At 37.4% G+C, this 27,093-nt stretch overlaps 2 protein-coding genes across 11 annotated transcripts; one reads left to right on the plus strand and one right to left on the minus strand.

Moving 5' to 3' along the window:
• On the minus strand, positions 1-15,433 carry LOC110461594 (glyoxylate reductase/hydroxypyruvate reductase-like). 2 transcript variants are annotated; one of them, XM_021515132.1, is made up of 4 exons: positions 5,230-5,575; positions 4,303-4,473; positions 2,257-2,862; positions 1-1,481 (listed from the first exon to the last, which is right to left on the minus strand). In XM_021515132.1, the coding sequence occupies exons 1-3, from the start codon at positions 5,531-5,533 to the stop codon at positions 2,264-2,266; spliced, it is 1,074 nt and encodes a 357-aa protein (XP_021370807.1). In that variant the 5' UTR covers positions 5,534-5,575; the 3' UTR covers positions 1-1,481; positions 2,257-2,263. The 2 variants fall into 2 exon arrangements, with proteins under 2 accessions (XP_021370807.1, XP_021370808.1); XM_021515133.1 differs by lacking the exons at positions 1-1,481; positions 5,230-5,575 and adding an exon at positions 15,327-15,433 and having other exon boundaries at positions 1,956-2,862.
• On the plus strand, positions 7,382-27,093 carry LOC110461593 (innexin unc-9-like). Of its 9 annotated transcripts, none has more exons than XM_021515130.1 (3): positions 7,382-7,728; positions 17,015-17,121; positions 22,006-27,093. In XM_021515130.1, coding segments are annotated over exons 2-3 (1,269 nt in total). In that variant the 5' UTR covers positions 7,382-7,728; positions 17,015-17,119; the 3' UTR covers positions 23,273-27,093. The 9 variants fall into 9 exon arrangements, 4 of the variants coding, with proteins under 4 accessions (XP_021370805.1, XP_021370802.1, XP_021370803.1 ...); XM_021515127.1 differs by having other exon boundaries at positions 7,395-7,728; positions 21,610-27,093; XM_021515128.1 differs by lacking the exon at positions 7,382-7,728 and adding an exon at positions 16,773-16,859 and having other exon boundaries at positions 21,610-27,093.

The following is a 27,093-nucleotide window of genomic DNA, read 5'->3' on the forward strand; positions in this document are numbered from 1 at the left end:
ATATACTGTGTATCATTTTCCCTGGCATATACTGTGTATCATTTTCCCTGGCATATATTGTGTATCATTTTCCCTGGCATATACTGTGTATCATTTAACTTTCACAAAGGCGTCATTTCTCCTCCTTATTATAAATTTCGGGATTCTGATGAAGGATTAATGTTACATCTTTTGCCTTTGTTATGTGAAATTTTAAACCTCGGGGCTCAGAGCCATAGAAATGTTACCACACAATAACAGTGCTAAAACAGTATCACCCGAATAGTGTTTTACTGGTATTTTTTTCCATTTGGTAACAATACCAATGAACACCATTAGAAATAAGATCACTTTGTAACTTGTGTGGCTCGTGAAACGTTAAGACGTTTAAGCACTTTGATGGTTTCCTTATAAAAAAATCAAATGTGCAAGGACACAAAAATATGTTCTTTTATTTATAAGATAAAACTTCCATAATGGGCCCTACGTCTTAAAGACAACAACAGCCAGATGGAGTAATCAAATAGAAATGAACAGTGTACCCGCTGATCAAAGGTTGGGGACAGATACAGTGAGTCATCTGGTTATGCTGTATAGGTCCAATTCTGAATGGGAGATAAGGGGACCAATAGACTGCATGATGATTTTTTAAGACTACACCCCAGTCCTATTAATGCATTCACCTCTATATATTTAAAATGGACTTGCCCAGTCTTTGATTTGGTAAGGTTCAAAAAGTGACTTGATGTTCCGAATTAATTAACACCTTAATGCACACGAGAGCTTTTAGCATTGTCAAAAGAATGTGTTGATTGATTGTCATCTTGTATATATCTTTGTGTACAGGACTGGACTTGTCATTTGTCTGAATAAAAGTGAAGTTGTAGAATCATGACATGAGCATTTTCCTGGTTATTCTATCTTATCCTGCAATAATTAAAGAAATACTGCAATGAATCGCAATATATATCGTATTCCAAGAAATTCATTATATTTAAAATCAACATAAAAAGCCAATGAAAATTAAGTACCAGTTCAGCAAGTTCCGTTGAATAATTCCAAAGCATTTTACATAATTTTGAAACTAATCATTCTAAGCAAGCTGAATTTGGAAACAAAATACCTAAATATTATCATCAACTTCTGTAAAATTATTTCGTAACTGTGCTTTCTGCTGAAACTCCCAAAAGTAAGAAGAAAAATCATTGCAAAACAATATTGCAGTACATACTTTACTAGACAGATATTGCAATCTTATTGTCTACCCCTACTTACACAACGAGAAATATTATCACTATCTTAACATTGTTATCAACTAAAACTTACCCTGCTCCCACATAAAACCAAATCAGAAAAGGGGGAATAAATCTTATAAAAGCAGTTGAACTAAAAAGTTAATGCCAATCAAGCAATAACCTAAGATACCAATCCTCTAATCAAGTACCAGAAATATCTACCAAAAGGTTGAGTAGCAGTTCTTTTGTCAGAAAAGGGTCCAAGTCCTGCAGAAAAATTAAAAACAATATATATTGCCAGCCAACAACTACCTAAGGTATTGATTATGTGTACCAGGTTTTTACAGAATTTGGTTGATAAGATAAACAGTTGTTCTCCATTATAAACATCCACCCACAGACAAACAGACAGACAGTCGAAAGAGAGACAAACAGACAGACAGTCGATAGAGAGACAGACAGACAGACAGTCGATAGAGAGACAGACAGACAGACAGTCCATAGAGAGACAGACAGACAGACAGTCCATAGAGAGACAGACAGACAGACAGTCGAAAGAGAGAGAGAGAGAAAGACAGACAGACAGTCGATAGAGACAGACAGACAGTTGATAGAGAGACAGACAGACAGACAGACAGACACACAGTTGATAGAGAGACAGACAGACAGACAGACACACAGTTGATAGAGAGACAGACAGACAGACAGACAGTTGATAGAGAGACAGACAGACAGACAGACACACAGTTGATAGAGAGACAGACAGACAGACAGACACACAGTTGATAGAGAGACAGACAGACAGACACCCGGATTCTATTTACAGTTTTATGTAAGCATTTTCTCCCAGTGCTCACATCTGTAAAAAAAAGAGCGCATAGCCCTTTTGTAATACACAAGAAATTACAAAAGTGAATACCCTTTTCTACCTTTTCAGAAGTGAATTACTGACCAAAATCAGAGTGAACAGTTCTTTAAATAAACTTTTGTCTCATAGATAAAAAGAATGTTCCCATAAATTTGCAAAGAGTATCACATTTACTTAGAGTCTAGTAAGGAACTTCCCGAGGCATTTTCTCTCCCTGTAAAGCAGCAACAATGTTCTGACCGGTCAGCTCTGACATAGCTGCCCGGGACTTCTCTGTAGCACTGCCTATGTGTGGCAGGACAATACAGTTGTCCAGCCTCATAAGTGGGCTGTTCAGTGGTAGAGGCTCGGGGACTGTGACGTCCAGTCCAGCGGCCAGTATCTGATTAGTGCTCAGAGCCACGTACAAATCCTCCTGGTTTACCAATCCACCTCGGCTAGTGTTAATCAAGATGGCTGTCTTCTTCATCTTACTGTACGCGTCTTTATTAAACAAACCTTTGTTTTCATCTGTCAAAGCACAACACCCCAATATGAAGTCTGACTGTCTACATAAAGTGTCAAAGTCAGCACGTTCTGCTCCCACTTCAGAAGCGTACGTCTTGGCTTCGGAATCTGTGTACAAGAATTTTCCAACTCCAAATGGCCTAAGTCTCTCAGCAACAGCAAAGCCTATCCTTCCGAGTCCCACTATACCCACAGTAGCACCGTCCAGCCCTTGTCCACACATCCAGACCGGGTTCCATGTCCCCCATCTCCCCTCACGCACTGCTTTTATTCCTACAAGATTATAACATGTTCACTTATTATTAAAATCCATATGTATTTGAATAAATCACAGGCACTTGTCATTATAGGAGTCAGAAAAGCTAAAATGAAAACAGATTATACACGTATCTAGAGTTGGGCCTCTACTCATCAAACCATTTCCATGCTTAAACTCAAATGATATACTCTTGATTAAATCCTTGTTTAAGTGAAGAAGTAATGAATTACAGTCAACAATTTTATACCTTGACTTATACCCTTCATGGTCATATACTAAACCTTTGGCAAGATTTTACAGGTACGTTGAGCACAAAACATGGAATAAATTCATAAGCCTGAGGCATAGCAATCTGTTTTTCTTCACTTAAGTTTTCTTAGTCATACTATGACAAGTTTCTGTGATTAAATGCGACTTCCTGTGGTTTGTGTAAAAATTACATATCAATTAATTGCCCCAAAGGTGTTTAATGTATTTGAAGAAAAAAGGCCTGTATTTTAAGACCTGCAGATGTATATCAGTGGTATTACTGTCACAAAGTTAGTTCTGTGTCAGGAGACACAGATAGTTAAAATGTAATGTTACAAGGAACTTCATTGGTCAGGCGACACAGATGGTTAAAATGTAATGTTACAAGGAATTCCATTGGTCAAGAAAGAACTGCACCAGTAAAAGCACCTGAAAATATGTGGGATTTTCCCTATTCTAACTTTGATATTATATAACATCCATTTTTTACCCATCACCAGATTTACACTCGTGTCTTGTCACGTGTCCATAGTGGTGTCCCATCCTGGTAGTTCAGACAGTTTATTGTGGTTTTACATCTACAATTGGTTTTATTAACCAATAGATCACAAAAATAGAATAGATGTTATCAGCAGGTTTAAGGGAATCCAAATGCAATATTCTACAGAACAAAAAGCAAATACAGTTAAAACAAAAGGCAAATATCCTTAAGTTAAACATTCTATAGGCTACATACCATGAACTTAACTCTCTTGATGATTTTTTTCGGAAGTCATGACAAGTTTTCAATACATTTGAGTAATGACCCTGGTTATCTTCAAAGTAGGTCAAGGTCACTCATTTATACAAACTTGATAGCTCTTCACCCCAGCATGCTATGGCCAAATTTCATTACTCTAGGCTTCTTGGTTACTCAGCAGAAGTAATTTAAAGAAAAAAACCTGACATCAGACAAACTCCAAACAACGGACACCCACAACGTATGATCACCACAATATTTAAGTTTTCAGGCACTTAATACCAGGTGAGTTAACTCATTCACCCCTGAAATTTCATAATGAACTATTCCAACCTTTGAATTGAAATAGTTCAAAGTGTGTTTTCAGGGGTGAATGAGTTAAAAACAAATTTTTTATTACCCTAATGGTTCTACACCTCGGAGAAAACCACGGCCACATAATCTGTACTGAAGTCAGGGGTCTTACCTTCATACAGCCTCCGGGAGGTAGCCAACAGGAGGGAAATGGTCAACTCGGCTGTAGCATTGGTCAGTACGTCCGGAGTGAAACCAACTCTGATGTTCCTACTCCGACACTCGGCCACGTCCACGTGGTCATATCCCACTGACATGGTGGACACGACCTTGAGCTGCGGACCTGGTCACATTAACAAAATAATGACAAGTTAAACTTTGAATCAGCTAGAAAATTTAGCCACCGTCACATTCCAGAGACTTCTCTGCAAACCATATTCACTTTAATTAATGACAAGGTGCTGGAAAAAGTGGATGAAAAAAGAAGGTGCTCATAAGGTGACATAAACGTTTGGGTGCATTCTGTTACAAGTTTGTTCCTATATTTTATGCAATACTGCAGTGTTTTTTCTACCTAAACTCTACTACAGCCTGTTCCTAAGTGAATCGGCAAACACACCGACTGGCATTTATCTTATTGAAATCGGGAAGATGTCCTCATATTTTGGTCATTTTGAGAAAATAAAGCACTGTGTAGCTAGGAAAAGCTGGTTTTGGCTGTAAAACTAGGCAAAAATAATAATCACTATACTGGTACAGTTGAAGTCTTTGTTATAATATGTACGTTATTGACATTTTTTCCAGCTAAAGGGAAATTCCTCCTAGAACTAACCTACTGCAATCTAAGATAAAACCATTATTGCATTAGCTAATTCACTCGAAAGCACAACTACAGGTATATCGTTAAGCCTAAATTTGTCTTTCATACACTGTTAAACTTGACTTTCGTATGACCTTGAAATTTATATAAAATAATTCCTATTTTTCATCAGTGAACACATGATTTAAACAACTCAGATCTGGACACACCAAAGATCCATACATAATAAAATGCAGTGTAATAAATATATGTAAAGTGAAAGTAAGACATAACACCAACCCGCCGCGTCTAGAACCTCTTTATCTATACGCTCCGTCAGTAAACAGTAAAGACCCTCAATACCCTGCACCCGCTTCAGCAGCTCGTCCCGGGGGATGGGGTCCTGGGAGTCCCATTGGTCGACCTGGCAATGCCGTGACAACACCTCTACCCCGCCGGGCGGGACGTAACGAGTGACGAACACCTTCGGAGGGGATTTGGTCGTCGACATCTTGCGAAATGCTACGTTACAAATGTAACAAACAGAAGAAAATTGGGACGCGGTGATGACCTTGCATACACCTGTTATCTTCCTAATCCACATGATACGAGGTCGGTTACAACATGAACAAGGGGAACAACCCCAGCTAGCTTAGGTTACTTTTAGGTATAATACCACCAACACCAATAAACATCTTCTCGTTGAATTATTTTGAGTTTTTTTTAGTTAAAATGTTTATGGGAAATCCAAACATTTTGTGCCGAAGACCAAAAGAGACATCCCTATATTAGTGGACTGTTCTTGCCGAAAAATAAATATTGTCAACGAATTTAACAAATTCTATTATAAACCAGAAGAACTAATGTATTCGAGTTGTCTTTCTTTAAACACTGGCGGTGAAACCTAGCTATGACGGCTTTTCCGGACAGGTGAAATTTTTGTGACAAAAACGTTTAGTTCACATAGAGACGTATATGTACTACTGGCTTTATATGTCTCTGGTTCACATACAAATGTACATGTTTTGAAATACAGTTTTCAGTAGCTGCGGGAACCGTCTGCTCCCATAATAGTCACTATGTCAGGGTGTGACCATGAGTGTGAATGCATTTTCTTCTCTTTTCAATAGTGTTTTGTTCGTTATTTCTGTAACTCTTCATTTCTGGAGGAAATAAAGGAAATAATAATAGTTCAGTTCGTTTCCAAAAGCAGATTGTATGTAGACATGTTAATCCCAGCATTCGGTAATTTCAACAGTTTTCTACCAATATAAAATTGCGATGGCTTAAAAGTACACCGAAACCAATGACACGAGGATACGTAAAACAGAGACGTGTACAACCATAGTATGATATAGATACATCTGCGCATAAAACAATAATACGATATACTGAAGTATGAATAAAACCGTAATTCAAACTCAAAGGTTAAAGAAACTAGGTCAAAATAAGTTAAAGAAACTAGGTCAAAATTAGCTAAAGAAACTATGTCAAAATAAGTTGAAGAAACTAGGTCAAAATTAGCTAAAGAAACTAGCCCAAAATAAGTTAAATAAACTAGGTCAAGATAACTATTTTACTATTAGCTTATCTCCCCCTAGTTCAGAACTTAGAATCAAACATCCATTTTTTCTTAATAATTCAATATTATAGAGACGGGGCTAGTCTAAGTTATAACCATTTGTTCATTCTTGTATGGAAGCCCTATGTCCCGTACTAACTTTGGTCTCGTTCAGCACGATAAACAGAGTAATGACCCCTCGTTCTTTATAAACTAAATTTTGTCCGGTTGAATATTTTTTTTGCTACTTCATCCTTGCTAATAAAACTTGCTATACGTATGTATGTCATGAATAGGGTTAATTGACCCGTTACACAGAGTTATGTCCCTTTTTGATTTTTTTCGGGCTTTCTTTTATACTTTGCTATTGCTACACATATTTATCTCAGAAAGGCGGAGTGTCGAATACTGAAAGTGGGTATGGGGCCAATGATATGCAGAGTTATGGCCCTTTGTTTTGTTCTTTTGATATCGCATACAACCACAAAACTTGTTATATTTATTTATCTTGGAAAGATCAGATGTCCTATACAGGAGATGGTGGTGTGCCTCTTAGTCCTTTGTTTTCTTTTAATCTTTTCTTTTAGTAATGTATTTATTCAGTTTGCTTTTCTTTATTTGATCAACATGTCTTTATAGATGGTAAATTGCATGTGACGGGCGTATATATTTAGTAGTTCGTGAAATTTTGTTAACGGTAGATGTCAAAATCATTAGCGTTTGCCAGAATTTCAGCAAATATAGCATGATTTAGCAGTTTCGTGTGTAATGTCGAGATCCCATTGTCGAATGGGTGTAAATATTTCAGCGCGTTCATAGTATGATTGCACTAACTTATGAGCTCACCCGTAGGACCTTATAAGATGAGGATGAATGTGGTGACTGTATACGGTCTTAAGGAGGGACTTTGTGGTAAGTAGCTCGTCACACATTGAAAACGCAATGACGACAGATCACATGACATGTATATGTGTACATAGGCACAAATATAGCCTGTTCGAGGTGGCAATGCCCCTCCTAAACAAAGGATTACGTCAGTGGAACATGATGAAACGCGAAGCCTATCAAATTATGACATTGTAATTGGACTGTTTGGATTTGACCGGCCAATTTACGATCACAATATTGTAGTTCACTGGACTATGAACGTGGAAATTAGAACTGTTGTATGTTATACACTATCTGGACTCTGGCATTTTCAACTGACGTGACCTGGTTTTTGCAACACAAGGGTAAATGTATGTATTACTTGAGTGTATGCATGTTAGCGACAGCATGAGCAGAGGAGTATTGGGGACTACAATATATCTTAGTAGTCTCTTTAGGAAACAGGCCTCTATATATGGCAAGCCGTTTAACATCTATTGGAGAAAGTCAAGTTTTCACACACTCTCTGAGCAAAAACCACAGACTACAGATCATATATAATGTTAAATATGTCTCAAATACAAAATACTTGGAGGCCAAATATTTCACGAGATGTGTATTTACTTTTAAGATAGTGTCTTATAAATGCCAATAGTTAAAATAAAGATTAGCATGTGTAATTATACGTGATATTTTCATAAAGAATAGGATGAAAATTAAATATACAAATGATTCAAAGACAAGCAAGGATTCGTATTAGTATTCTACAACATGATCAAGTATAGAAAATATCTCATTATTGAGACAGTCGTATGAAATTCTCCGAAGATTATAAAGCATATAAAATATCTTACCTAGAGTACACTTCAATATATATTTCATTTGTAAGTGTACACAAATATCGTATTTAATTCATAGACAATAAATTATGACAATTTTTTTATTTGGTATCTCATTACAATTCGGATATGGAATGTCTTATTTGTCTGCCCCCAGTTTCATGAAAGTTCCTTCACTGAAAGATATTTCTCAACTTAATGCAATTCCTTAACTTAAGTTTATCCATGGAAAATCATTATTGAAATAAGAAGAAACATTAAGGAAAGTTCCCTATAGTTGCATGGTTAAACTAAGGCCATATTTATGTCTCTTGTATTAAATGACATACTCCGCCGTATCGTATCTCCAGATTTCGGAGAAAAACGCGGGCTATAGTGTTGGGTGTACCCATACTCCCCTAAACATCGATCTGACTAATGTCGGACTAATTTCGATTGCGAAATCAGTGCGTGCGTATAAATTACGCATAATTAATAAGGTCATCGACTTCTGGTCGGTTAGTTTGTTTCTGTGCAATAATCGCCATAAAAATGATTCGATTTAAAAGAAAATCCGTGGCATACACAGTTTAATTGACGTAAATGTGCTGACTATGGTAGAGTTTGTCAGGCTTCACAATCCTACACCCTTGTTTAGTAGAAAGCTGGAGAGTTTCCTGGTATACACTCTGCTCAGAGTCTACATCCTATTGCACAGTATGTCTACACCGACCCACAGAGACCTGAGAAAACCGCCACCCCCAATGATTATATATACGCTGGCATTTTTACCGAAAGTCGATCTAAACCCATAAAACATGTGAAATTACTCTGAACACCTTACTTTAGGTCCCAATATACTTGTAACAAATTCTCAGGTCCCTGTGCACCAACCCACAATCACGAACATCTGAATTTCACAAAATTGCTTATTTATTTTACATCTTATTTTCTTAATATTATTTAAATGCACAACGTTAACTTGTGATAAATTACAGCACAGCATCGTGCATCCCATAATACTTCCCACACATCAGGATAGACCCTAACATGCATCCCATAATACTCCCCACACATCAGGATAGACCCTTACATGCATCCCATAATTTATTCTCATGTCCCTGTGTATGGTATGGAGAAATATACAGCCGGAAAATTCGAGCGTGAGACGGAAATGGATTGTCTTACTTTGAAGCCAATCCTGTAATCAATCATATTATCCCCACTTAAATACGGTATTCCGAGATAAATGGATGAGGTATATTATATTCTGCCCCGCCAACAGTGTGTCGATATTTTGTATTGGCTCGTAGCTTTCCGACAATATACCATGAGCGTGCATGAGTTATATGCCAACAAGCCATGAATGTGCAACGTTCTTCCTCCAATGTATAGCAATATCAATAAGTGAGTCGTGGGTCGAATGAGGAAACACGCGTGCATGTGCAGATCAATTTGTTTCCACATGACATCCTTGGCGCGGGTTGTCAGTGCAATGAAAACGAGGCATTACGTGACAAATGCCTGCACGCGCAAAAGTCGCATGCGATTTCATTTCCATGCGTCTTAGCTAGCCAAGGTTTACGATTCTATACGATCCTGTCTAGATCGTACCGTATCGAAAGCATTGGCTAGCAAAGATGGTTTTCGTGTGGTGGAACAGGTATCAACGAAAGTCTGTATATTATGGGGGAATATATACCTTGAAATTCGGAAAATGTACTCAGATCTGTGTAATTTTATGTTCAACAATTTTGTAATCCTGGTCATACATTCCTCCATATATTCGTCCGTGGTAGTACGTCACCCGTCTTAAGCAGTTCTTGACATCGTTATTTCTCGAGAAAAGTTGGGCGGGTCTTGCTCAAATTTCATTAATGTAGATTTGTCTTGATCTTGTGTCGTGCGCGATTCATTTTGAAACCGATCGGAAAAACAGGATGGGTGCCAAGCAGCCATCTTCGATTTTGACAGTTCGAGTTTGTAATCACTATTTCTCAAGAAACTGTTGAAGTTTGTAATAGCTATGTTTGTATTTTATTGTATTTTTTCAATCACAGTGGTTTCGTAGTCGTGGTCAGACGATACATTGTAAGTCAGTGGTTTCAATCTTCTTTTTACAGTTGTCCTAAATAATAATAATCATTTATTTTAAAATAGCATGTATGTACATCAGGTTCAACAGGGAGGACTCTGACCCTTACTTACATGGTGTAGACGGTACAAGTAGCGGTACATGTGTACAACACTAAGTGGGGCCGAACCCTAGCCCCTGTAAGTGGGTTTCTCTTCTCCGAATTTTGACCCCGATTGTAGGGATTGACCTCTTGAATCTGATGACTCTGGCCCATTGTATCTGCGTACCATGCACTATCGAGAAGATTCCTTAAATGTCAAGAAAATGTCGACAGAAAAATAATGTGAACTTAATTTTGAAGGCCGTAAGAAAAGTATCTCAGTAACAACAATATGATTAATTATGTATAATTGTGATAAATGCAAAACAGTGAGGTAATTTTCAGGACAATCCGCCCCCTTGTTCAAGACAGAAACATTAACGCTTGCATATCACAACATAAACCAAACTATGAAACAAGAACCGGTTACACTGGCAGATAGCTACAGTGCCGTATTGTGGTGGTGGTGGTGGTGGCGGTGGTTATGCTGGTTTTTGATTTGGGTTATTTACTGTGATTGCTGTAATAACTACTTCCAGAATAAAATAATTGATATTACGTGTGACACAGGCTATCGGGGTGAGGCTTAAAACTGTATTATGTTTTATTCGAGGAAATCATTTTATTCCTGGGAGTGAGCTGTGTCATTCAGTAACGTCTGCGACAGGGCCAGTCACTCAATATTATCTTAGTAGCAGTAAACCATTATCAGTTTCCGTCAACAACTTGGAATTCGATACGTTCATAAACACGAGATCTCGTTCACACATACCGTTCTTCCCCTGCCTGCCCCTCCCCTGTCCTCCTCCCCTACATCAGGGAGTGATCGTCGACCTTTGACTGACCCCACACAGCATGACTCCCCTTTAGCGACTCAGCTTTCACAAAAGCAAGGGTCATACACTAAAATACGGTCTTCGTGTACGTTCAATGTAATATACTAATTAACGAAATATTGTACGTTTCTCTTTTGCTCGCACAAAGATTCTCTGTCGTTAGCGGTGCGTAGCCTATAGCACAGACTTAGATGGCAATCTTATTCCGTGCCTATAGCAACCGTTTTGACATAAAATACTCCAATTAAATACAAACAACGTTTTCATCAGTAACGGTTCTGTGGTGCAAATATATTGATTTCACTTTTAAAAAGCAACTTTTCTAAAACAAATGAAGCATGTCATATAATTTCAAACCAGAAACCAGTATATATACTACATAACTACATTATTCGTCTCTGGTCAAACTAACTATTTACTTCATAGCTACCATTTGAAAGATTTTCCTTTAGTATCTAGTGAAGGCCATCACTATCAAACGGATCCCCATTGTAGCCTATAGACTGTCCCTGTTAATTGGAGCACTGACTTAGATTATCGCTATCAAAGCCGTGGTTGGATTTAGCACTGAGCGCGAGAGATGCAGTTGGTTTAGAGAATGCCTGTGGGCGACAGATCAGACTCTGGTGACGGCCCTGGGGCCTGTAACTGAAAGCATACTTAAGGACTAAGTTAACCTTAAGATTACCTTAATGGTTTATTGTGTAACTGAAAACAAGTTTAAGGTTGGCTTAAGAGAATAACTGTTCATCTGTAAAGTGTAGCGGAACCTCTGTCTCTAGTGGCAAATTAAGATGGGGTGTAATCGAAAGCCTCCTTACTTCGTCAAGGTATTCTTACGTCCAAAATCAGCACTTCCAGGTGTAACTGAAACCATTCTTATTTTAGAAATGTTGTTTCTTTACTAAGGTTGGTCATACCCTCTTAATATATAAATCACACTGGGAAAATGGCTGCTATGCTCCTCCATCTTCGTCAACATAACCAAAACATTCCAAGACGTTTGTTGCGAGATAGAAACAATCCACTGGATTACTTCAGTGATGAAGCCATAATCTCTGTAATAATATGGAAAATGAACTATCAAGACCAACCAACAGAAACCGGGCTCTTCCTGTTTCATTGCAGGTGATGATATGTTTAAGGTATTATGCCAGCGGTAGTTATATGTCGGTCATCGGTGATGCTCATGGAGTCAGCAAAATGGCTGTATCGCGCGCAGTGAAAACAATATCGTCTTCACTTGCACGACAGAGTCAACGACATATAGAGTTTCCCATGGATGCCCAGCGCCAAGGTCAGTTGAAAAGATATTTTTTTTGCAATTAGGGGTTTTCCAAATGTCCTAGGAGCAGTTAATTGGTTATTAATCCCAATATCTACCCCGACGGATGATAAACATTTGTACGTGCCCCGAAAAGGCTTTCATGCCTTGAACATTCAAGGAGTATGTGACCCCACAATTTATTTTTGAATGTTGTTACTAAGTGGCCTGGTGCAACACATGATGGTCATATATGGAACTATTGTGGTCTAAGTGCTGCCTTTGAAGCGGGCACACTTGCACGTGGTGGGCTACTTGGGGACAGTTGTTTTGGACTTAAACCGTGGTTGCTGACCCCTAAACAGAATCCTCAAACACGCGGAGACAGGCGCTACAATGTCTCTCTCATCGTAGTACCCGCTGTGTCATTGAGTGACATTCGGAATATGGAAAATGAGATGTAGGTGTCTTCATAAAGGTCCTGTGTTGGCGCCTAAGAAAGCATGCAATGTCCTCAATTTCAGATAGTACTTCATCTTCCGGAGGGGGTCCCCCACCCGTTTGCTTTCTTTCTCGAGTAAACTTTGCTCGTTTTCCTTTCACAATAGAATTCCAATAATGCCATTTTTAGCTCACCTGGTCCGACGGACCGTGGTGAGCTTATGCCATACCGCAGCGTCCGTCCGTCCGTCAACTTTTCCTTTAAAATGCTACTAGTCCTGAACGGCTAAGTAGATTTTGATTAAATTTGGTCTGGAGCATCCTTAGGCCAAGGAGACTCAATTTTGTATAAACGGTGGGTGTGGCCCCCCTGGGGGGCAGAGGGACGGTGCCAAACAATGGAAATAGAAGTAAAACCTTTAAAATCCTTCTTCTCCAGTAGAGATTAAGGGATTTCATTATAATTTTGTCTGGCGCATCCTTGGGCCAAGGGGACACAGTTTTGTAGAAATGGTGTGTGTGCCCCCCCCCCCCCCCCCTCTGGGGGCAGAGGGGCTGGGCCAAATAAGAGGTATAGAGGAATAGCTTTAATATCCTTTTTTCTTCCTCTATGATGTAGGAACAGTAGCATCCTATGCGGAAGCGAAATCAATTTTGTGTAAATGGTGTGTCTGACCCCCCTGGGGCCTGATGAGAGGTGGGGCCCCATAGAGGTAATTTAGCAAATTCTTGAAAATTCTTCTTTTGTAGGAATAATAGAATTTTGTCCAAATTCGGTCTAAAACATCATTGGGTAAAGGCGACCTGATTTTGTATCAAAGGTGGGTCTGACTCCTCGCAGCAGTATTTCCAATTCTTCAATAGTATAGTTTGGCTTTCTTTTGCGGTTTGCTTTTGGCATACATGTAACTGCCATGATGATAATTCTCACTACAAAACCCCTTAGATTTCTGCCTAGCCGTCGTTTTGTTTTTACAGGTGTCAAACATACAGTTACCATTACATAACAAAAAAGACCTTGTATAACAAACGCAGCGAGGACACTGTGATCAAATAACCAGTAAAATGGAAAGCGGTGAAGTGAATTTTCCGGAAAATATCCCGCTCTTATCGCCATTCGTACGTACGTTTTTAAGAGAGGTTTACGACTAGAAGAGCCACTTTCGAACGGATTTCAGTTACACTCTTACCAGAAACTTTGTGTCACCTTAAACCATTCCGTAAATATATAGTTAAGAGCGATGTTTCAGTTACAGGCCCCAGGGCGGAACGGGTTCTATTACGTTGACAGTTGGGATCCCACATGGACGGGGGTGACTGGTCTATGTAAAACCCAAGTAGCTGTGGCGTTCAAGTCCCTGTGGGCAGGACATGGGACAGACCAGTACATGTTTTAGACAGTGCCCTTCTTTGACTCTGCGACTGATGACTATCGTCATTTGATACCATCACAGACTCAAGCATGGTTTGAAACATCGCCCTAGTTATCGTTGTACCAGTTTAGGCTCTGTAACGTGACAGTAACGTTATTATAGGATGGCGGTGTTCGTCTTATGGAGTAGGTCTAACCTCCCCTCACTTAACCTACCCATTACGTAGCTGACAGTGGCTATATCTTTCTGAGAATCATCTATATGACTGTGTACTGTATCTTTATGGAAAACTTGTGATGGTTTTGAAATTTCCTCGGCACAACTAGTAAAAAGGCTTATGGCTGTTTACTCATTTTTCACGTTTCCCCTTATTTTATTTACTTAAAATGTACAACAGTATGTTTCACGTTTACAAATACGTTAAAATACATATAATTTCTTTGATTTAATATTTCACTATTTAAAAAAGATGCTTTGCAAGGGTATTGCATAATAAAAAAATGAATTCCAGAAAATAAGAGAATATATTTATGAACTTCATGTTTTACTTTAAGAACACAGTTACGCACACATACAAATAATAACACTAGCTCAGAACATCTGCAAATTAACATAATCCTAATGTACCCGATGACCTCGGTCAGCGGCACTCAAAGCCATTAGACTGGAAATATTAAATTCACGCGAGCATGAGCACAGCACGTGTTTATTCTATGCCGGATATAAAACTAGTGAAACAGTAGTTGTATTGAGTGATATTTAACGTTAGGTCCGTGTCAGATTTAATAGTGACATAAGTTATTGTTGTAAGTTATTACTTATTCGATTGAGGTGTTTTTTTTAGATAATATAAACGGAGAATTTGTCTCGTTAACAGTAAACCTTTTATTATATAAAGTTCAATAAACGTCTTATTTAACCATACCAAGTATGATCCTGACTGTGTTTTGTTTATATATATATTTTAGTTTTAGAGAGCATGTGTGTACTAACTATTTATCTTCTTCACTTGTGTTACCGGTGAACACATACATGCTACTAGATATACTGAATATCTAACCTGCTCTGTCATTGGACCGGCTGTCATCACCTGTCGCTGGATCTGAATTCCAAATTGCACAGGTATGCACCGTCTGGCGTGACCTGTCAACGCTCCAGCTGTGCTGGTGTTTACGGTTCGGTAGCCGGCTGTAACAAAGACACAGGGGAGAGTTTTCAATTTGACATTTGAACATTTTACTGATCAGAGACTGATCGATTAAGATGCAATAAAAAATAAAGAGTGGGGTAGCGTTTGTTTGGTGTATTGTATGGTTTAACGTTCAACCAAGGTCATACACATAACGTTCAACCAAGGTCATACACATGGATGACATGGTATATTATACATATTTATCATATAACAGCACATGTTCCCGTGTAACAACCAGGGGCTAAACATTTTACCACCTGGTGTGAATTTTAGGGGTCCGTTATTCATGAATTCTGTGTGCTATACGTCGGTTTGAATAGGAAACGAACCCTATCGAAATGTTATATAAATTATGAAAATGGAAATTAGAATCGGGAAATTCGTTCGAGAACTGAATTGTGTCTTAGACTAATCTAATTTCTAAATTGCTAAATTCATCTGAGAAGATACCGTGATTGGCATCACTGGCAGCCATCACATTATAATACAGATAAAATAGGCAAGGTTTTCGTTTAAACTCCGTTTTTTCTAGACGGTCAATTTAAATCTGTTTGGTGATTTATATTCTAAAATATTTTTTTATGTTGCGCTTCTTTGGATTCAGCTTCGTAAAATAACTACAACATTGCTAAATTCATCTGAGAAGATACCGTGATTGTCATCACTGGCAGCCATTACATTATTATACAGAGAGAAAAAATAGGCAAGGTTTTCGTTTAAACTCCGTTTTTTCTAGATGGTCAATTTTAAATCGATTCAGTGATTTAAATTCTGCAATATTTTATTATTTTTCTTCTGATATATATCGACTTCATAAAATGTATATAATATTAATTGACATTCCGTAATAAAGTTTTAAGAGAAAAGGACGTTTTCACGATAAAGCTCATTACAAGAGCATGTTATTCACTTTACACCTATTTGCTAGTTGTGTAATTTAAAGCTTATAATTGGACACTCGTATCTGACCCAAGTAACCCCCTGCGGGATGCCATCACAGGTGCGTAGGTGACTTAATAATTACCAGTTAGTAGATCTTAGGGAGCCGAACTAAGGGAAGCAGGTGCGGATATGGGTAAAAGCCTTCTAGGGTTTCGGTACTAGTAATCGTAATCTTACTCCTCTGGCTAATAAAAATTAAAGATAAAGATTCACGACACATTGTCATACCCTGCCAAATTCACACCTGAACTCGTCACAGGGTAACAATTATAATGTGTATGAACACTCACCAATAATCTCTGGCTTTATATGTCTCTAATTGACATTACCCCCTAAGCGCCCCTTGGAAGTTGACAAAGTCGCGCGCGCTCTGACACTCTCCCCGTACCCGCCATTCCCGACAGGAAACACACGACCGAGTCTTTGTTTACATTTTCATCGAACGGGCGAAAATGTATGGTAGGTGTGTTTTGTTAAAACCTATGTATAACATGGACAAGCATTGGAGATAAACACGTGTGCTCAATAAGGTTTAGCACCTTACTAAATCAAGCCAAATTTCATTTGTTCACCGGAGCTGTAACCTGAACATCTCTCGCCATCTTATTTTTCAGTGTCCACGTGAAAAAGATTTCAACAGAACGGTTCATGAAAGAGAGTGATGCTACTTCGATCTTGACAACCTGATTAACTAAAGAGGTGATATACAGAGATCAAACATGTGAGTATATTTACTTCTCAAACAAAGGCCTCGATTCTTTAGAAACCTGACTGCACACGGTTGAATCCGTAATTACCGAATCTAGTGACAATGGGTTTTTTTTCGTTTAAGGGATAGGTCTAATCTCAGAGAAGGAAATAGGGGCATTGACCCCAAATTTAAGATAATTAAACGTCTCCTATTTTCTTTGTTCTTTGTTATTCTACAACACAACTAGATGTTAATACCACGGAATTAGATTATCTAAGTCCGTGTTACTAATACTAAATGCCCATTATACTGGTACGTGTAATTTCGTTTTCACCCAAGATGGCCCCTTTAATACTGGAAAATACATCTCTGAATTATGAAGTTAATGTCAACGGGGCTGTATATTTTATTTCCTATTATTTGATATGATAGTGAACGGTTAACATGGTTTTGCGACACCGGGTGGGCCGTCATACGTCGTATAGATCACCACTACCCCTCCCCCCAAAAAATATTATATTTGAATAAAAAGACACCAAAAAAATATAGACTTTTATAAAGAATTAGAAAAGAAGCCTTTTTTTATATACCCCAGGTGTTACAAAGTCAATTTCATCTTGAACAAAACTAATGTATTTTATAATTTTGACATAACAGAACTGAAAGTATATTTTTTTTAAATAATTGCTTATATTGCTGGATTAATGAAAAATATTATCAGGTCATAAAATGCCAGTTCCATAGACACGCATCAATTCTTGTTAAACAAAAATCAGTCTTTGGAAAGATTTTTGTTTAAATAGAGAAGTTGTCATGCATGATTGTCATTCAATTATGTAAAATGTATATCGCCTTGTGACAACATTGTTAGATATTGCATTTTATCACATACCTGTTGAATCTTGTTATAGTAATACAAGCAATTTTCAGACCATGAAATACAACGTCCTGTATTGCACATATTGCTCGGATGTATATCCTCACTCGTACGCTCCGCGCACTCGTGAATATATATTCGTCCGCGCAATAAACTCTTGCTTTGTTATTCGTTAGAAAAACACAAGTGTGTGGTCTTGCATATAAACAGTATAATGGTTAATTGGTTACACTATATTGCAACAGACTTCAGCTGTTGCAAGTATCAGTTTTTGTACAATTTTGTGTTATCTATAACTTTTTATAAGGCAAAATTTTACTTATGGTGTAATATTTAACACTTCCAAGGCAGTTCCTTGTTATGAGACCATAACACAAGCGTTATATATCTCCACGGGACCGATTAACTACCTGATAGCTATACCCCTCTGCACTAGCAAGCAGATAGCAAAATAACTCACTATGTCTATGATTCAATAATATTCACCATTTTATGTAAGACTAATATAAAATGTTAATTGAATTTATAGATTGATTAAATTATGGATAAAGTATCAATATTTTTGTTTTTCATATTTAGTAATATGCGTTAATCATTTTGTCTGCAGTCCTGTTATGTGTTAAAGGACCATAAAACGGAACAGAAAGCTGTTTAATGCTTAATTATACTAACGAAAAATAGCATGTACATCAAAATAAAATATACCAAGTACCTATGGAAATTTCAAGAAAGCAAGTTTGACAACTTCACCAACTTCGTTATTGTGTAAATCTTTACAGCCAAGAAAGCTATATATGCATAGACCGTGAGAAAATGTCCCTAACAAAGTGATCGGAATGAATCTGGCCAGTGTTGTTCAAAATGTTTTTGCTAGACCTTTTGATGCATCAGAACACTGTTCGGGCCTTAAAGACACATTTCCAGCAGTATGATAACACCAGGGGCTGTCCCTGGTCAAGACGTCCATGTGTGATGTCATTACATTACAACAATGACTTCTGGGTTGCATACTTACATTGTGTACATGTACGTTGTACGTAACCGCTTTTAAACTGCAGGTTTGATCAGTATTCCTGTATTAAAGGAATCGGGATCACGGGAATTGGTCTTAGAGCTCTTGAGAAACCACCTTTGTGAACAGTTCATTTGTCGAAAGACATCCAGCTATCCAAACCTTCCTGCAACATCGATATCATTGACTCTGTGTTTGTTGTACCCTCACAATAAAATGGGTGTTCTTTTGACATTTTGGAAGTTTTGAGTTAATTGATTTATGATTGGGCCAAAACAAAAATTACTAGAATGTTCTTAGGCCAATTTTTTTCAAAAGAGATGTGGCAGGGAGGTAAAAAAAAAATTCATTTTACATGGCAAAAATGAGACGAGGGCATATTTTTTTTATTGTGTAGTTTGTAAAACGTTCATTGTGGGCATTACCTTGTCTTTTTATAGTTGTGTAGAGAACCGTCATAGAGCAAGCCTCCGAAAATCCTCCCACAATGTTCCAGGGAAGAATCACAACCCCNNNCATTCCTTATTTGTACCGAAATGAGCGCCATTTGTGAACGAGACTAATGAGTCATAATTGTTTTAACGCTTGCCTGTATATCAATCCTTATCTTTATTCAAACGTCTTCAGGACTGACGAGTAAAAACGACATGCGGACCCAATTTTCCGGATTTTTAAAAAAACTGCAGCTGGCGCATTCACCTTTTTTGATATTGCTTTCACGATACAATCAGCAATGCGATGCCCTAAAATGAAATGCGCACAGGCCTGTGTAAAAAGTAATCAATTTTTTGGCCTTGTTTTATATTATAATTTTTCTCCAATGCAGTTTCTTTCTTTCTGCTGGTACTTGTTAACTTTGTCCATAAGGTGCTTTAAATGACTAACAACATGGCTGATTATGGAACCAAGTTCAGTGTGGTCCAGTGTGACCCTTTTTTTTGCAGTTTTCACTGAAATTTACGATGGCTGACAAGAGCCTGGCAAAAAGATGTGAATTTTCATATCATTGTGTAGCATGGTACACTTTTACAGGGTACACAAAGATTTGAATTTTCATATCTTTGTGTACCATATCAAAGTGTACCGTGGTACAAAAAGATATGAAAGTTCATATCTTTTTGTCAGGCTCTTGTCGGCCATCGTAGAAATTTGATTTAATATTTGTTATCAGTAGCCAAACAGACTGCCAATGATTGAAATACACATACATTGATCAATCTACAATTTATTTTCATTGGTCCTTTTCAACAGTATTGCTGAAATCAATGGGTCCCACATTGTTAAATTATAGTATTTCCATATTTCGTATATAGAGTATTCATCACTACATATATATACAATATACATCATCAGATCAAATAATTCCACCATTAAGAAAACCACAGTGTTGGCTCTACCCTTGCCTTATATAATATACACTTATCTTGCATCACTTACTGACACAATGCCTTATAAAATATACAGTTATTTTGTGTCACTTACTGACACAATGCCTTACAAAATATACAGTTATCTTGTGTCAATTACTGACACAATGCCTTATAAACTATACAGTTATCTTGTGTCACTTGCAGACACAATGCCTTATATAATATACACTTATCTTACATCACTTACTGACACAATGCCTTACAAAATATACAGTTATCTTGTGTCAATTACTGACACAATGCCTTATAAACTATACAGTTATCTTGTGTCACTTGCAGACACAATGCCTTATATAATATACAGTTATCTTGTGTCGGTTACTGACACAATGCCTTATAAACTATACAGTTATCTTGTGTCACTTGCAGACACAATGCCTTATATAATATACACTTATCTGGTGTCACTTACTGACACAATGCCTTACAAAATATACAGTTATCTTGTGTCCCTTCCTGACACAATGCCTTATAAAATACACAGTTATCTTGTGTCACTTACTGACACACTGCCTTATAAAATATACAGTTATGTTGTGTCAGTTACTGACACAATGCCTTATAAACTATACAGTTATCTTGTGTCACTTACAGACACAATGCCATATATAATATACAGTTATCTTGTGTCAATTACTGACACAATGCCTTATAAAATATACAGTGATCTTGTGTCACTTACTGACACAATGCCTTATATAATATACACTTATCTTGTGTCACTTACTGACACAATGCCTTATGTAATATACAGTTATCTTGCGTCACTTACTGACACAATGTATATGATATGTTTCATTGTATTCTGGGTTTGCCAAACTGTATATAATTTATGTAAAGGGAAGTTATAAGACTAGTCGGTGTAAGATTGTATATAATTTATGTAAAGGGAAGTTATGAGACTGTTCAGTGTAAGATTGTATATAATTTATGTAAAGGGAGGTTATGAGACTGGTCAGTGTAAGATTGTATATAATTTATATAAAGGGAAGTTATGAGACTGTTCAGTGTAAGATTGTATATAATTTATGTAAAGGGAAGTTATGAGACTGGTCGGTGTAAGATTGTATATAATTTATGTAAAGGGAGGTTATGAGACTAGTTGGTGTAAGATTGATTTTCTATGTTTTACAGGATCAGTTGAATGTTGGGAGGTTATGAGACTAGTCGGTGTAAGATTGATTTTCTATGTTTTACAGGATCAGTGGATTGTTGGGAGGTTATGAGACTAGTCGGTGTAAGATTGTATTTTCTATGTTTTACAGGATCAGTGGATTGTTGGGAGGTTATGAGACTAGTCGGTGTAAGATTGTATTTTCTATGTTTTACAGGATCAGTGGATTGTTGGGAGGTTATGAGACTAGTCGGTGTAAGATTGTATTTTCTATGTTTTACAGGATCAGTGGATTGTTGGGAGGTTATGAGACTAGTCGGTGTAAGATTGTATTTTCTATGTTTTACAGGATCAGTGGATTGTTGGGAGGTTATGAGACTAGTCGGTGTAAGATTGTATTTTCTATGTTTTACAGGATCAGTGGATTGTTGGGAGGTTATGAGACTAGTCGGTGTAAGATTGTATTTTCTATGTTTTACAGGATCAGTGGATTGTTGGGAGGTTTCGGCAAGTGGTCCAGACTCACAGGAAGTTCCGACGATGATTGGATTGACCGACTCAACCATATATGGACGGTTGTGATGCTGTCCCTTTTCGCGGTTATTGTCAGTTCAGGTCAGTATGTCGGTGACCCGATCCAGTGCTGGTGTCCTGCGGAGTTCACCGGTGCACGTGTGTCATACACAAAATCTGTTTGTTGGATTTCAAACACGTATTACATTCCAAATGAAAATGAAATACCTAGGGATGATACTGTCCGGGAGGAGGCTGAGCTTAGCTACTATCAATGGGTCCCGCTGATCTTCCTCATTCAGGCCCTCATGTTCAAGTTGCCAAATGTTGCTTGGCATATGCTGAACGGGTACTCGGGAATAAGTCTTGACAAAATCACAACCATGGCTGAAGACACTTTGCTTGCATCTCCGGAAAAACGCTACGAAAAGATCATGTATATTGCCAAGTACATGAATCGATGGATTGAAACACACAGAGATTGGCACTACAATTTTTTCGTGCGGATGCGGCAGAAACTCTCAAATATATTATGTTTCTGTGTTGGAAAAAGAGACGGTACCTATCTGACAGGATTTTATTTGTTTGTCAAAGCTCTTTACTGTGTTAATATTGTCGGACAGTTTTTCTTGCTCAACGAATTTTTGTCCATGGACTACAATCTGTTTGGTGTTGAGGTTCTCAGCTTCCTGATGGCGAATGGGGAATGGAAGGCATCACCACGCTTTCCTCGGGTCACACTTTGTGACCTTCAAATCCGTCAGCTCAACAATCTACAACGTTTTACAGTCCAGTGTGTTCTGCCGATAAACTTGTTCAACGAGAAATTATTCATATTCCTGTGGTTCTGGTTACTGTTCGTAGCGGTTCTAACCTTTATCAACTTTTCCAGCTGGGTGTACGATATCATTTTTAAAGAGAACAAAGTTCGCTTTGTTAGAAAATACCTCACAATTCTTGGACAGCTAGAGACAGGGTTTGACAAAAAGGTGTCTCGTAAATTTGCGGAGGAATATTTACGCGGCGATGGTGTGTTTGTGCTGAGGGTTGTGGGTAAAAACTCTTCAGATATGGTGCTAACAGATTTAGTTCAGCATCTCTGGAAAGTGTTTAAGGAAGAACACTGTAAACTGCCAAATAAAGACGATGGACTCGGTTCAGATCCTGAACCAAATGAAAAAGACGTGATGAATGGAGATGTTATACACACCAAAGGCAACAATTACAATGTATGACCTTGAAGAACAAGGTTTGACCTTGAAGAACTTTGACCATATTAAAATTTTAGCTCAGAACATTTAGATGTTAAGTTGTCTGAATATTATATTAAATGTTCTAAGTGACGATTTACATGTTATACTTTTATGTATAATGTGTTGTGTACATATATATGTATATATGATATGTACTATACTTATATGTTTACAAATGTAATCGGTTTATCAGCAATGTAGCATTATATAGACTTCATCAGGGAACCCTAACCCTAACCCTAAACAACAAACATAAAATGAAAGTATTTTAAGTAAGTTTTTCTCAATGTGTTTCCTTTCTTAAGCTGTTGCAAGTACTGGTTCATATGTGTATGTAATACTTATTTTATGGTAGCTATAAATATTTAGAGGTGTACAGGGTTAGACACTAACTTTTTTTGCTTGGTAGATATAATAGTCCAGGACTAGTTAAATATATTATTTACTAGTCCAAGATTTCCTGATGAGGAAAAATAACGATCTACATCAAAAAACATAAAAAGTAATCGACTACCTAGGGGACTTAAAATAATTACTGCTATAAAAATATGTAAAATATGTAAAATAAAAATAAAATTGGAAAATGGAGGGGTCATTTTCAGTTTTGAGGGGTCAATCTCAATGGCCCTGGGGCCTCCAGGGTAGGATTATCCCTGATGTACATAGGTCACATGTCCCTGTGTGTGTACATTTACTGCTAAAGGCCTTAGATCTGCCCCCCCTATTATAGACCTAATTAAAGCTGTTCACAGACTGATGTCAAGATATACAGTTTGAGGCCCAATAAAGGGATTGAAACTTATGACTAAGCTCATCAGCAAGATATATATGTAAAGCATAGGAGAGTACTTGTTGAAAATTTATACATAATACATGTAGTCTGTAGACCATTATGTTGATTTGTTTATAGCATGCATGCTAAAATCTTCTTTATTTAATTAAGTTTGTGTATTTCAATTTTTTCCATAGCCAATGCGATTTCTGTCTGAGTTGAGACTGTTATTATTTATTAACCTTTGTCTTCAATTTAAAAATGTATCTCTTAATTCCATCATGTTGTAACAATGTACACTCACATTTATTTCAGTAGTCATTTTTGTCAATATCTAACCTTCATAGCCTGGGAGGCTAAATCCTCTCAGGATTATAGAGCTGTATACATAGCGGTACTGAGGTCAGATCAGACAGGTTCCAAGGTCGGATCAGACAGGTTCTGAGGTCGGATCAGACAGGTTCCGAGGTCGGATCAGACAGGTTCCGAGGTCGGATCAGACAGGTTCCGAGGTCGGATCAGACAGGTTCGAGGTCGGATCAGACACTGACAGGTTCGAGGTCGGATCAGACAGGTTCCGAGGTCGGATCAGACAGGTTCCTAGGTCGGATCAGACAGGTACCGAGGTCAGATCAGACAGGTGCGAGGTCGAATCAGACAGGTTTGAGGTCGGATCAGACAGGTTCCGAGGTCGGATCAGACAGGTTCTGAGGTCAGATCAGACAGGTTCGAGGTCGGATCAAACAGGTTCCGAGGTCGGATCAGACAAGTTCCAAGGTCGGATCAGACAGGTTTGAGGTCAGATCAGACAGGTTCCGAGGTCGAATCACTCAGGTTCTAGTGTATGCCACTGTACCTAACAGACCTAGATGATCTGTGTCCACTGTTACAGTATACACAGTATTACATAGAAACAGTATTAGTATGCACTCACAGTGTGTTGCATTGCATATAAGTGAAAATATGATTCTTGACTTTAATGTTGCATTTATTTTTACAGTCATAATGACTTATGTTTTATGTGCAAGGCAGTAATTTGTAGAAGTGGAAATTTTTATTTTTTGAAAAAAACATACATGTACATCATATTTGACCTTATTAAACACCCTGTAAAACTTCCTGATAGCAGATTCAAAATTCATTGTTATAGTCTAAAGTTTTAAGGGTCATAAATGTTTTACAGACATTTTCTAGTTTTCAATTAATTTGATATAAAGTTACGGTGAAGGAATATGCTGCTTTGCTTGTACAGTACCAAGAGAAAGAAAAGGGGACACATTATAAGGTTACAGTACCAAGAGAAAGAAAAGGGGACACATTATAGGGTTACAGTACCAAGAGAAAGAAAAGGGGACACATTATAAGGTTGAACACAATATTTTTCAAATTGCTCAACTCAATCATAATAATGTGTACAAACATTTAATTGCATATCATGACTTCTGGTATTGATTACATATATACATGTACCACCCAGGGTCTTACCATCTAGTCATCAGGCACAGACAGAAAGAGTAAAAAAACATGAACATTCACACTTCCACAACTTAAGTATACCACTCTTTCATGTCCCTAGTCGGCCCACTAAAGTATACCACTCTATCATGTCCCGTCAGCCCACTAAAGTATACCACTCTATCATGTCCCTCGTCAGCCCACTAAAGTATACCACTCTATTCATGTCCCTAGTCAGCCCACTAAAGTATACCATTCTATCATGTCCCTAGTCAGCCCACTAAAGTATACCACTCTATTCATGTCCCTCGTCAGCGTTTTTGAATTTTTTTGTCATTTTATTCCACAGTTAGCCTTACATTAATGAAATAGATTTTATTTTGTACAAGTTTGGGACCAACATGATACTTAGTGTTTTGTAGTCCGATGTCTTCCTTTCAACTGTTCTATAACAAAGAGACATTATTGTACAATGTACTAGGTTTCCACCATCTGGTTTCAATTAAATCTTGTCTAGGGCTCAATTTGGATCTGTTATCTTGGTATCATGATGAAACCATGTACCGGCATGTATCACCCAGTGGCTTTCACAAAGGGATATTAATATCAGATTCTTTTAATTAATTTATTAATGATACAGGTATATGCCTAAACAGCCAATAAAAATAAGCACATACATTTCTGGTCATTTCAATTTTGGCAAATTGGTCAGCTGCTGTACCACCTTTTGTCAAATATGAAACTTTATAATGGAAAATTTTCTCTGATGTTTTATTTTTCGCCTTTTTCACCCTTTGCAATGAGGGCAAATTTATTATAACAGCGAACAGTAATAAGTGATATGATAAACATAGTAAACAGATGTGAAGAGCGAAAAATTAACAAAAACAGATTTTTATGGAGCGGGGGGGGAGATTTGACTTTGTGAAAGTATTCAGTAAAAAACTAAAAAAAACTTTTATGTACCTGACCAAATGCCGTAACGAGATTTCATTAAAATTTTTAAAAAATCCTAATTCTTCCGAGACCAGGAAAATCACTTGTAACTAAGCATGTTATATAAATATAAAAGATATGAAAGAAAAAAAGGACTGTTTTTGCCTCACATTTATAACCTTATCAATCTCCATAATGAAAGTCAGATATATCATTAGAAAGAAAAAGTACAAATGTATGTGTTGTTTGATGTGAAGATGTGGGTTAGTACAAAGTCATTGTGATCTATTCTGCTGTAACATATAGCCCGTATTATACTACCATTGAGATTGTTTGTATGTCTTTGTCATATGAAACAGAAAACAGGATTATGGGCATTCTAATTGTACTGCGTTAAAATGTGATAATTACGTGTATATATATTTATCATATGAATACCATGTTATGCAGTGTCATAAAGCCATCACATAAATTATGTTTATGTAACGTGTGTAATATCACTCCAGAAATGACGTCACAATCAAATAGGAACAATCAATGTAACGTCGCGTTATTGTGAAGCGGACACAATTTTCATTGTTTCAGAGGGGACCAAGTGCAAAATATTTGTTTCAGATCACAATTATACAGTTTACTTTGT

Source organism: Mizuhopecten yessoensis, unplaced genomic scaffold, assembly GCF_002113885.1.
Source record: "Mizuhopecten yessoensis strain PY_sf001 unplaced genomic scaffold, ASM211388v2 scaffold10639, whole genome shotgun sequence".
NCBI lineage: Eukaryota > Metazoa > Mollusca > Bivalvia > Pectinida > Pectinidae > Mizuhopecten > Mizuhopecten yessoensis.